The 13,586-nt window shown below is 37.9% G+C and overlaps 1 protein-coding gene across 8 annotated transcripts in view; it reads left to right on the forward strand.

Annotated features, from left to right (window-relative positions):
- Nucleotides 1-13,586, forward strand: part of LMO7 (LIM domain 7) — a 288,442-nt gene that overhangs the window by 106,654 nt on the left and 168,202 nt on the right. For all 8 annotated transcript variants that reach the window (XM_049852991.1, XM_049852992.1, XM_049852990.1 and 5 more), the window contains one exon: nt 5,906-5,976. In XM_049852991.1, coding sequence (XP_049708948.1) covers nt 5,906-5,976 — 71 coding nt within the window. The remainder of the gene's footprint in view (nt 1-5,905; nt 5,977-13,586) is intronic.

Consider the following 13,586-nt stretch of genomic DNA (forward strand, 5'->3'; position numbering starts at 1 on the left):
ACTATTTTTTTCTAGCGGGGTCAAAGTATTTCACATATCATTTGTGGTCTGCAAAGTAGATAGGGCAACTATTTCTCTCTTTTGAAAATTAATGTCTGCATAGTAATTTACCATCCTGTTGCTGTCAAATCGATTCCAACTCATAGTGACCCTATAGGATAGAGTAGAACTGCTCCATAGGGTTTCCAGGGAGTGACTGATGGATTTGAAATGCTGACCTTTCGGGTAGCAGCTTGGCTCTTAACCACTGTGCCACTAGGGCTGCCTCCAGTAACTTACCAGAAGTGTGTAATAATGGGTCCAAAATTGGGCTCCAGGTGGTCTGCTCTGATGTACTTACATTGCTTGAGATTCTTTCAGGTAGCAATGATTTTATTTAACCAAATTAGGAGAATATGGCATGGGGCATGTGCTGCGAGGGGGAAAAATTAAGAGATTCTATAGACGTCAAGGGTGTGGCGGTTTGACTACATAGTGATCACGCCTGGTTGTGTTTACTTTTGATGATTTAAGTGGAAAACACATGGTCTCTATTTATTTAGTTCCTATGAATCACAACCTCATTATGTAAAACATATCACACCTTAAATAACTTGCTAATGAGTAAAGCTCAAAATTGTTGAAAAACCAAATGAGTAATTGTTAGATTAGAGCTATTAGATAAAAACAATTCTTTCAGAATTCTGGAATTTTTTTTCCAGAATACTGAACTCTTAAAATAAGGATGGTTTGTAATTAAGGTATGGCTTAGTGGTTTTTTTTTTTTTTAAACAAATTGACTTTAACAATGTCATAAGGTCCTTTTCTGTGTGTGTGTGTGTGTGTGTGTGTATATATATATATATATATATATATATAGCAGTGTTTCCAGGATTCAGAAAGTAGTCCAGTAGAGTTTTATGATGTGGTAACTCAGTTTCTTCCTTTAAAGTTTACTTGCTAAGATGAAACCTCTTAAGACTAATAATAATGGCTAATATTTGTGAATGCTTCTGGTGAGCCAGGCAAGCACTAAGAGCTTCATACACATTATCTCATTTCATTTTCCATGTAGAATAGAATTTAAATCTCATTTAATTCTCAGCACTCTCTACCATAGTGTTATGTGAACTTCAGTGCAAAAATAACTGTGTCCATTTGGACTTGTTTTAAAAAAGGAGGGGAATGTTTGAGGTAGATATTTTTATCTCCATTTTATAGATGAGAAAACTTAAGAGGTTACGTAATCTGTCTGAAGTGACAGATTAGGGGTTCAAATACAGGCACCCGGGCTCCAGATGCCACACCTGTCATCACTCATCATTGATAGAGTAGGTGCCATTTTGTGACCTTAAGGAATGTAATTGCCAAGGCGGCCACTATAAACTGAAATTTCTTATTAATTTGTGCTTCTGTTTTTGGTATAAAACCTTCCATTTAGCTGTGTTAGAAGGGGTCTTAAGTGAGTTTTTATTCATATGGCTACGTTGTTAGTTGCCATTAAGTCGACTCAGGCTCATGGCTCCGTATAACAGGATCAAAGTGCCCCTTCCTGCACCATCTGCGTGATTGTTAGTATCACGTGACCATAAAACCCCATTACTGTCAAGTTGATTCCTACTCATAGCGACCTCAAAGGACAAGGTAGAACTGCCCCCTTAGGGTTTCCAAGGCTGTAATCTTGACGGGAACAGACTACCACATCTTTTTCCCAAGGAGCGGTTGGTGGGTTTGAACCTCCAACCTTTTGGTTGGTAGCCAAAAACTTAAAAACAGTGAACCACCAGGGCCTCTTTCATGTGGAAACCCTGGTGGCGTAGTGGTTAAATGCTACAGCTGCTAACCAAAAAGTCGGCAATTCAAATCCACCAGGTGCTCCTTGGAAACTGTACGGGGGGCAGTTCTACTCTGTCCTATATGGTCGCTGTGAGTCGGACTCAACTCGACAGCAATGGGTTATAGAAATTGCTAATTAAAGAATTTTACTTTTCTCAATCAGATTTTTTTGAGTTATTGAGGTTGGAGCAGCCAGTATATACAATATGAATATTTTCTAATATTGATGAAAAATGGCCAAAGAAAATGTTGAAACATTTACAGAAAACTTTTAGTATTTTAAAGCTTAGCATACTGTATTTCTATTCTCTCTCTTATACACACACCCCCCTGCCCCCCGCCACAGTCATCACAAGTTAAGATTACAAATCTTTTTTATCCAGGGAAATTGAAGGAAAATATTAATCGAATAACTTTGTTTACAGAGTTTCCTTTTATACCTTTAGCGGTGGAGAATTCTTTTGAAAGGCATAAAGAGTAGTAGAATACACTAATGTAGCTTAAAAAAAATCTAAATATAGATTGAAGATAATTTAGTTTAGAAAGCATTTTAATGTCTGATGCAGTTGAGACACTCTCGTATTGAGGACTTTTAAAATGCTCGAGGGTGTGGGCATATTGTTGCCTGTGGATGGTGTGCTTGTTAGTTCTGTAACTTTCTAGAGAGTTAAACTTTCTGACCCTCAGTCTTCTTACTTGTGGAAAGGGAATAGTAAGGATTATTAAATTTAGGGATTGTACTGATTGCATACGAAATGAGAAAGATTACCTAACGGAGAAACTGGTGTGTCCCTCTTCCTTTCTTTTCTGGATGTAGGAGATAACAGGAAATTGGCCTAAATCTGATAGATTCTGACTTTTTTTTGAATGTTGCCCTTTTTACATTAATTAATTAGTATATCTGTTCTATCCATATATACCCTCAACGAGATGGATTGACACAGTGGCTACAACAATGGGCTCAAGCTAACAATGATTGTGAGCGTGGTGCAGGACTGGGCAGTGTTTCCTTCTGTGGTGCGTAGGGCTGCTATGAGTCGGAGCTGACTCAGCAGCGCCTAACAACAACATCTGTTGCACACACACACAAAAACAGCTGATGGTTGTTAAGGAATATAAATAAGCAAGAAATAATATTAAAATTATATAATATTATTTAAATTATATAAAACTATATAATTCTACTACTTATAAATAATTACTGTTAATATATTTACTCCTTATTTATACATTAACTTATAGAGTTGCAGAAGCTGAGATCATACTCCTTATATTGTTTCATAATCTGCTTTTTCATTAACATGTTAATTATTTTTTAAGTAATAAATATGCTTTCTTGATATTAGTTTAAATTTCATGTAGCTTTCCATTTTTTTCTAATGTCATAATTTAACCAATTTCTTACTGTAGGGCATGAAGGATGTCTGGAATTGCTGCTGTTGTATGTAACGCTGTGAAACAATTCTTCTGTGATTTTTGTTTTTATCCTGTTGTTGTCTTAGTGTAAATTCTTAAACCTGCGCATACTGGGCCAGGGTGTGTGCGGATTTAAGACTTCTTACACAAATTACAAGCAGCCCTCCAAAGTGGTGATATCATTTTATATTACCATCAACAGTGTAGAGAGCCTGCCAGATGCCCACATCCTCGGCAACGCAGACTTTTAAAAATCTTTGTTTAGTTTTATATTCTGTCGTCTTTATAAATACGGTATAAATGGAGTCTGGTCTTTTACCATCATTTTTTTAAACTTGGAAAGTACATAAGTACATTAACATATTGACGTTTATGAGGGGATCTGAAATCCACTACGTGCACTGGCTGGTAGTATGATCTTACCTTTTTGGAAACAAATGAGCCACTCTGGATGGTTGGGTTTTCTGAATAGCTCTGTGTATTGCAATATGTCTACCTTAGTAAATAAACATTGTTCTGAATATAACTCAGCCTTGTCTTTGTGGTGTGGAGATGTTCCTTTGAGGGTTAATCATTGGAGTAGCATCTTCAGGGCCAAAGTATGTGATAAGGTTAAGCTTATACTATTGTTAACCATCCTCAAGAATTTGATTGCATAGCATCTCAGCTGTTACAAAACTAGTAAGTAGAGATTTTCCCTGTTTTAGGGACTGAGGTTCAGAGAGATTATTTAACTTGCTTAATATCACACAGCTATTTTTATTAGGAAGTGAAAGTGGGATTTGAATTTGCTTTGTTTGACTTGAGCCCTTTCTCTTTCCATTTTTTTGCTTGCTATACTCTGTCCCCTCGATTGGCCTGCCCCTTGCCCTTGACTGTTGACAGCTATCCCTGTGTTTGCTGGGCACAGACAACCCTTCTTTATTCTAATCTATGATTGTTTTAATGGTGATTAGCTAAGTATCGAGAGCTCTGAGGGGCTTTCCTGTGGCCAAAGAGCATGGACTTTGCTTTGGATGTTTATGGCCCTTTAAATGCTTTTTGGCTTTGGGTAGGAGTTTTCAGATAAATGAGAGGTTACTGTTTTTGCTAGTTGGGTTCAGGGTTTACTTTAACTTTGGTTTGGGGCAAATTCAGAAGAGTTTGGGAAGGGGTTTATCTGGGATAATCCATGGGCCACTTGAGGTTATCCTTAAAGGAATATACCATTCTGTTTGAATATGTTTTACCGTGCTTCTAAAACTTGCGTTTTACTTATGTGGCTGTGAGCTCCTTGAGAACAGAGCCACTTATTTTAATTATCTCCACCCAGTATCCAGTGTAGTGTCTGTAACAAGATACTCAAAAGATGTTTAATTCATCAGCAATGCAGCCTTTGTGTAGACCAGTGCCGTATATAGATCTTACTGAGTTTGCATGTGTCACCCCTGGCCCAGGCTCCCATCCATATTTATGGAACCAATTTGCACAAAGTTGTTAAAGAAACTAACTTTAATCCTAAAAGTAACCAATATTTTGTCAGCTAACAGGTATTACCTATAGCCACAGCAGTGTTGGGCATTGTGGAAAGACGGAGTGTTAAGGCATGGAGGGATCCAGGGTGGGCCCGAAAGCTAGCAGCTTAGCTGCTGTGACGGCAGCAGGTGTACGGGGAGCTTTAAGTTTTAGAGTCAGAATCGACTCGATGGCCATGGGATTTATGGCAGCTGACCAGAGATTTATGACGAATAATTTTTCATTTAGGGTTCCAGGAATCTATTTCTCTCTGAAGGCAGGTGGAGCAAGGATTCCTGCTCCCAGGTGGTGGCTATGTCTCTAGAAGAGCTTGCTTCTCTGCCGTTGGCCCTTGCCCATGCCTACAAGGGACGCTGTCCCAGGAGTTGTGCCTGGAGCAGCTCTTTCCCACCCCATTGTCTCTGTTACTCCATCTCCTATGGAATCTCCTTTCCTATCCCATCCGCTCTACCTTAGAGTGATATGATAAGAACTATAGAAATTTTTATAGCAATTTCACTAAGAACATTGTCCGTGGTAACCCTAGAAAAGATGACTCATTCGTATGCAAGAGCATTCAGTTGGAAAATGCCTGTTTAAAATATTTAGCACCTTCTCTCTTCTTTTTTCTCTGTGTTTCAGGGTTTAACAGTCTTCTCCCCAGGATGTTTCATAAATTTCTTTGCACAAATTAGGGTCATTTCATGAATGAGTTTAGGGGGAGTCATGTCCTCTGCTATTTAGCTTTGTAATAAAGCTTGAGGAATTTGGAGATTGAATTGACTTGAATGATGTTCCTTTATAGCTGGCATTTCGATTTTATATCCTAACTTGTTTTTCTTTACCATTAGTAGAATATATCACCCGTAGGCTTTTTATAGAAAATATGGTGGCAGTCCAGTTTAGCTTCTAACTTTTGTTTATCATCCAATAAAATGGTTACATTATAGAAAACCCTTGTGTTTTTTTTTTTGCATATAGTTATTCATACTAAAATGATTATTCATAACCTCTCTCTCGATAACATAGACCAGTATCTAATTTCCTGTATGGGACAACTTTTGGTGATGTATGCAACCACAAGTATCACATTACATGCATATTAATTAAACTGATACTGAAGTTAAGTTGTGTGTTTTCCCAGATTAAGAGAAAATTAACACCCAAATCTATCTTTCAGGCAGTCACGGAGAAGAATTTTGAAACAAAGGATTTTCGAGCCTCTCTAGAAAATGGTGTTCTGTTGTGTGAGTAAGTATTTAACGCGTTTAAAAATTAATTAAAAAATCAGGGTGTGTGTGTATGTGCATATGTGTGTGTGTGTGTGTGTGTATATGTTATGAAGTACCTTCCCCCCCCCCACAGTTAAAGGGGAGATCTGATCCTTGCAAATTGATACCTCCATAGAACAAGACAGTGGGGAAGGGTTATCAGTCTCTGTATCTAAAGATAGCATTGGTGAAATATATATTATTTTTAATTAGTAAACAAGAACAATTATTGCTTGATGGACCAGTAGGGGTGGGTGGTTGAGGAAGAAGCCTTATTATATTTCACCACTTATTACTTATTCTCAGTATTCTAACATAGGCAATTGCCTGGTGTAGAAGTTAATACAAAACTTGTTTTTTAAGTAAATAGCGATGGCTGGAGAGCAAATTTAGGCAGTAGCAAATTTTTCTTTAAAGCTTTTTTATGGATTCATTGCATGACTAAAACCAGCTTGCATCATGGACTATTCATTGCATTAATATATTATTGTCGAGAACCACGTCCCAGGCTTTGGTTACCATGAGTAACTATACTGGTGTCATGATTGATGGTGTGAGGCATATGATGTACGGTTAGTGTAATGTTTGGTTCCCCAGTGGATGCCAAGTACAGTTAGCTAGATATGTTACCTAAGGGAATGGGGCAGCCAGGTGTGTGGGGTGTAAGGAAGAAATCCTGTGTAGGAGTGCAGGATGCAGAAAGAGCAAATGAACCGTAAGAAGGTACTTGAGTACCCACCCATATTTTTAAAAGCACTTAATTATTCCAGCTTATCCCGTAGGTATTTATGGAATCTGTCCACTTGTAAGTACTGGAAGTGTATATACTAGAACTTAGATGATTCTTTTTGAAGAAGCTGCAAAGACAAGAAGCTGCAAAGACCTAGTTTTATTCCTTGCTCCTTTGCTTACTAGTTGTGTACATGGGAGCAAGTGACTTAACACGTGGGCCTTATTTTTCTTACCTGTGACGTGAGGGGAAACCCTGGTGGCATAGTGGTTAAGTGCTACAGCTCCTAACCAGGAGGTTGGCAGTTGGAATCTGCCAGGTGCTCCTTGGAAACTCTATGGGGGCATTTCTACTCTGTTGTTTAGGGTCGCTACGAGTAGGAATTGAATTGATGGCAGTGGGTTTTTTTGGTGAAGTGAGGATCATGGTATCTGATCTGCCTAATTCAGACTTGCAAAGTTCAGTAATAATATACATAAGGTATTTTTTTTTTTAAATAAACTCTTACACTTTTTATTTATTTATTTTTTGTTACATTTTTTATAAAGACGACCATGAAGATAATTCTCTATCTCATCCGCTCTGCTGGTAGGTGTTCAAACTTCTTTGACTTAGGGTAATATTATTTAGTTGAGCCAGAGGAGGTTGTTGATATTCAACCATTTGTAACCCACAGAACTGTCAGTTTTATGAGGCTCACCCAAAGATGGAGAACAGGCATATGAAGAAGGGCCATGAATTAAATTTAAGAGCTGCTTCTCGTCTTCCCCTGATGTCACCTTCAGAATCATCATTGCCAAATAGTGTTTGAACAAATTTAAATAGGCTGCTTAGTCCATTTGGTCTCTGACAGGAAATTACTTTGTCTTGATTTGAAAATGTTAGGGTATTTACATGCTCTGAGGTTGAAGGGAAAAAAAGACCATGCTTGCTAGGAAGAGGCAGGTGATCTGCAAACTACCTTAGTGATGAGTAGTTTATCCTGGGATAGCTTTGATATCATTGCTAAGCCCCAGAAGTCTGGATAGGAGTTAGTGGGTTTATGTAGGAAGAGTGCTTATTAAGCACTGAATTGATTTTATACATATGAGAGCTCAAATATATGATCTTTTCAAAGAAGTCACTTTGTGGGTTATATCATTCCAGTGAGGAGCTGTTGCTCAAAATATTCTCAAGGGTCCTCTTTTTGGGGAGATTGCTTCTGTTAACTGTCTCATTTTAAACACGCTGAAGAGTGACACCTAATTTTTTAGTTTAAAGTGCAAATTTATGCACAAGCCTTGGCTCTGCATGATTTGAGGTAATTTCCAAAAACAGTACTGACCCCGAAAGGGTGAGCACATTGTTATTAGTGAGAATATTCAGAATTGATGATAACTATTTTGACCACAGGTAGTCCTGTTAGAATAAATATATAGGTTCTACTTCAATGGTGACAACAAATATTTGGATGTGTATATTTGGAGGTACATTGATTTTAAAAAGTCACTTTAATTCCCAAACTTATTAAAGCTCATTATTAAGTTGTTTCCTAATTTGGATAACACGAGTTCGGAAGTGTGCATTACCAGGTAAGTCCAATCCATTTTTTTAGTGAGTCAGAATTGACTCGATAACAACAGGATTTTTTTTTCTTTTTTTTGAATTCTTTAAATAGAAGCCCTGGTGGTACAGTGGTTAAGTATTCAGCTGGTAATCGAAAGTTTCGCAGTTTGAACCCACCAGCTGTTCCTCGGGAAAAAGATGTGGCAGTCTGCTTCCATGAAGATTTAAGGCCTTGGAAACCCTATGGGGCAGTTCTACTTTGCCCTACAAGGTCACTGTGAGTCAGAATCGACTTGACAGCAGTGGGTTTGGTTTATTCTTTAAATGAATGCTTTCTAAAAGTAGCTTCAATAAATATTAAGCTGTGGTAATCAGCAATTGTGATTTACTATGTTGTTAGGTGCCGTCGAGTCGGTTCCAACTCATAGCGACCCTATGCACAACAGAACGAAACACTTCCCGGTCCTGCACCATCCTTACAATCGTTGTTATGCTTGAGCTCATTGTTGCGGCCACTGTGTCAATCCACCTTGTTGAGGGTCTTCCTCTTTTCCACTGACTCTGTACTCTGCCAAGCATGATGTCTTTTTCTAGCGACTGATCCATCCTGACAACATGTCCAAGGTATGTAAGATGCAGTCTTGCCATCCTTGCTTCTAAGGAATATTCTGGTTGTACTTCTAAGACAGATTTGTTTATCCTTTTAGCAGTCCATGGTATATTCAATATTCTTTGCCAACACCACAATTCAAAGGCATCAATTCTTTGGTCTTCCTTATTCATTGTCCACCTTTCACATGCATAAGATGCAATTGAAAATACCATGGCTTGTGTCAGGCGCACCTTAGTCTTCAAGGTGACATCTTTGCTCTTCAACACTTTAAAGAGATTCTTTGCAGCAGATTTACCCAATGCGATGCATCTCTTGATTTCATGACTGCTGCTTCCATGGCTGTTGATTGTGGATCCAAGTAAAATGAAATCCTTGACAACGTCAGTCTTTTTTCCGTTTATCATGATGTTGCTCATTGGTCCAGTTGTGAGGATTTTTGTTTTCTTTATGTTGAGGTGCAATCCATACTGAAGGCTGTGGTCTTTGATCTTCGTTAATAAGTGCTTCAAGTCCTCTTCACTTTCAGTAAGCAAGGTTGTGTCATCTGTATAATGCAGGTTATTAATGAGTCTCCCTCCAGTCCTGATGCCCCGTTCTTCTTCATATAGTCCAGCTTCTTGGATTATTTGCTCAGCATACAGATTGGATAGGTATGGTGAGAGAATACAGCCCTGAGGCAAGCCTTTCGTGACTTTAAACCAATCAGTATTCCCTTGTTCTGTCCGAACAACTGCCTCTTGATCTATCTAAAGGTTCCTCATGAGCACAATTAAGTGTTCTGGAATTCCCATTCTTCACAATTTTATCCATAATTCGTTCTGATCCTCACAATTGAATGCCTTTGCATAGTCAATAAAACACAGGTAAACATCCTTCTGGTATTCTCTGCTTTCAACCAGGATCCATCTGACATCAGAAGTGATACTCCTGGTTCACCAGCTAATGTTTTTCAGAAGTAGACTGCCGGGTCCTTCTTCCTAGTCTGTCTTAGTCTGGAAGCTCAGCTGAAACCTGTCCTCCATGGATGACCCTGCTGGTATCTGAGTACTGGTGGCATAGCTTCAAGCATCACAGCAACACGTAAGCCCCCACAGTAGGACAAACTGACAGACACGTGGGGTGATTTACTGTAGGGACACCAAAATATTGCATGATATTTGTATTAAAAATTCTTACTCTGGATTGTGGCTCACATTGTTTATAATCCATAGCTAATGAAGGTTTATTAATCTAATAGGTGTAGGGTTGATTGAAAAACAAAAAGAAAGCCCAGGTAACTATATTCTACACAAGTCCATAACTGAAGAATGCGTAGCGAGTTGGTTTACAAAGTGATTAAGCAGGCACCGTGACATCTGCCTAACTTATAATGCCTAGGAGGAAAACAAAAGCTGCTGTTCAGAGGCCCAGTATTACAAGCCCTGACTTTTAAATTAATGGTCAATATAGTAAGCTGTCTGTCCTTAAGAATATTTTACCCATTAGAGATCTCAAGTTTTAGCTGGAATATGATTAAGATATTTTAAAAATCTGAATTCATTTTCTTACAGGAAAAGGCTAACGTCTATTTGGTTCACTTCCAGAAAAAATTCTTGTGGAGCATAGGGTCTGCTTGTTGCCTATTAAAAACCTGTAGGCATCCTAGTTCATTATCACCATTAAACGGTTTTCTGAATATTTCACCTAGTTCTTCAACAGTCTTTTATCCTTTGAAGTAGTTTATCCATTCTGAAAGGGCATCCTGAAATGTCAAAGTCAAGAGTTGGAGAAGGTGAGCTTATTATAGCTTTCACTAGCTGGCAATGTACTGGCATTTCAGATAGTCTAAATTGGGAATAGACTGCGCTGGGGTTTCAGACAAGATACACATGAGTAATGAAGGTAGTTATGTGCATCCATTACCTTTGAATCTGTTTGCTATTGAAGTTAGCAACTTTCGTTAATCATGTTGGTATCACTTAGTTTGATTGACTGTGGGATCTGGTGAGTTGAGGGCAGAAGAATACTTTCCCCATCAGTGTCTGTCAGATGTTTACCTTAGACACATAATCTTTCTTGGCTTTACTAAACGGTGAAATGGGAAGAAAATCTGAATTTCAGGGTCTCCTAATTAGCAAAAGCATTGACAAGCATCCATAAAGAGATTTCAGCTCCTTGTTATACTTTACTATGAATTTTACTAGTAATATCCATTAATCTGTGTCCTATTGTCAGTGTTTCTTAATGTTCATGAGGGCTGCCTTACCATTCACTTATATATATATATATATAAAAGATTTGGCATGACATAAATATCCGTAACCCTCTCTTGCTCTGTTGTTTTAGCAGAATTACTTCCCTTCTCTAAACATATTGGTTGAGGCATATCCAGCTAGTGATATGAGTTAGTTATCTCCGAGTTACTCATCTTATAATGGCAACCTTAGAAATAATCAAATGAAAACATTCTTTATTCTTCTCATGAAGTAAAAAGATTTAATTGAAGGTAGTCTTATTGGATATGTCATTGGTTGGTCAGTCTGCACTTCCCATCCTTGGAACACTCCCAAGTCTTTGCTCTGTCCCAAGTCATCCATGCATATGAAGTTTATGGCTTTTTGGACACACAGCTCGTATTATTGAGAAAACGTCTCACACTGTCGTTGAGCCTTCTTTTGCATTGCTTACAGCTTGGAAAGAGTGGATAAATATGTTTACCTATTGGTTTGAGTAATCCTGTTTCTATATATGCCTACCATGTGACCACTACACTGTCTGCCTAAAAGTGCCCCAATAATGAGCATTGTTTTCTGTTCACTTACTATGGGAAACTCAGGTGATTGTTTTATGGCATCAGACAAGATGGAGAACTTTGTCACCAGTTGTCATGAGTTGAATTATGTCTCCCCAAAAAAATGTGTGTATTGATTTGGCTGGGCCATGATTCCCAGTATTGTGTGGTTGTCCTCCATTTTGTGATTGTCATTTTATGTTAAAGAGGATTAGGGTGGAATTGTAACACACTTACTAAGGTCACATCCCTGATCCAATGTAAAGGGAGTTTCTCTGGGGTGTGGCCTGCACCACCTTTTATCTTTCAAGAGATAAAAGGAAAGGGAAGTGAGCAGACAGTGGGGGACCTCATACCACAAAGAAAGCAGTGCCAGGAATAGAGCATGTCATTTGGACCCGGGGTCCTTGTGCAGAGAAGCTCATAGTCTGAGGGAAGATTGATGAGAAAGCCAACAGGGAGAAAGCCTTCCTCTGGAGCTGATGCCCTGAATTTGGACTTTTAGTCTACTTTATTGTAAGGCAATAGACTTCTCTTTGTTAAAGCCATCCACTTGTGGTATTTCTGTTATAGCAGCACTAGATGACTAAGACACCTCTCTTCATGCCAAAAAAGCCCTGTACTTTTGTTGTTTGGAAGAATGTCACACATAGTATATCAGTGCCATCAGTGGACACTTGTGACTTCTATGTGGTGCTCCATGGGAAGCCCATAGGCTCATGTGCTATCCTGGTTTTGAATTTTCTGAAATGGATAATTAACCTACATACAGTGCTCCAGAATGCTGCAACTATTTATTGACCCCAATCTATTATTATAGCATTTTGAAATTTAAGAAGTAAAAATGATTTTTATTCACTTCCAGTAGTAAACTTTGAGTATTCCAAGTTGCCGGATAACCCAGCAGAAGTAAAACAAAAAATGCTGGAGTTCAAGTTCAAAAAGATAATTTAAACAAATTTTAACTGCTTTCTATTCATGACAGTATTTTATAGGGGGCAGTATTTTATGGTTGCTGAATGAATGCATAGGAATTCTTACATACTCTTTCTTTAAGCTTCGTGTTGAGTTTTTTTCTATAATTCAGTACCTACATATAGAAAAATACATTATTTAAAAAAATTTTTTTTTTAAGGAGTGTATCAAGTTGAAGGTCAGTTTGGTAAACAATTGAAAAATCCATTTCTATTGTAGTAACCACATTCTCCACACATACATCAAGTTTTGCAGAAGTTTCTTATTTTTTGGCTTCAAGCTTAAGGGTAGAAATCTTAAACCAGTATGCTTCCTGAGCTTGGGTGTCCCATGAACAGGCCCTCCTTCCCCTAAATATGTCACGAGGAGGAGAACATGCACATCTCAGTCATAGGTCCTCTAGAAGTAAATGACAATGATATTTTACTAGAAACAGAAGGGGTAATGTGTGTGTGCTGATGTCTAACCAGTTTATATTAAAGTTAATCAGCAAGAGGTTATTATTGATGGAGGTTTTTTATGTAGTGGGGACTCTCGTGAACATGTAGAAAACCATATGTTGGCAGTGAAATGGTGAATGTATAAAAATTCTTGTCAGTGCAATGAGAAGTAGGTTAAGTAAGTGGAATGAATATTGTAAAAAAGACAAATGTGTAATGGTATCACTTATAAATTTAGAGTAATTGTCTTATTCTAATCTCTAGAATTTATACTGACATTCATCAGTCAGAAAATTAGGTGGATGAAAACAATAGTGATAAAGTTTGGAAAAGTAATTTGGAGAAATGCATGGGACTGTTATTTTGTGTGCAGAAGTTAAAATGTTAAGCTATAAGATTTAAGAAATAAGTGATGGGCAACATTTCTGTATAGTAGATGTCAGTTAATTTATAGTTTTAATCTAATACTCATATGAAGTCTAGTTAGGCTTTTCTTAGAAATTATCTTAAGGTTCAT

This window comes from Elephas maximus, chromosome 14 (assembly GCF_024166365.1).
Source record: "Elephas maximus indicus isolate mEleMax1 chromosome 14, mEleMax1 primary haplotype, whole genome shotgun sequence".
Classification (NCBI taxonomy): domain Eukaryota; kingdom Metazoa; phylum Chordata; class Mammalia; order Proboscidea; family Elephantidae; genus Elephas; species Elephas maximus.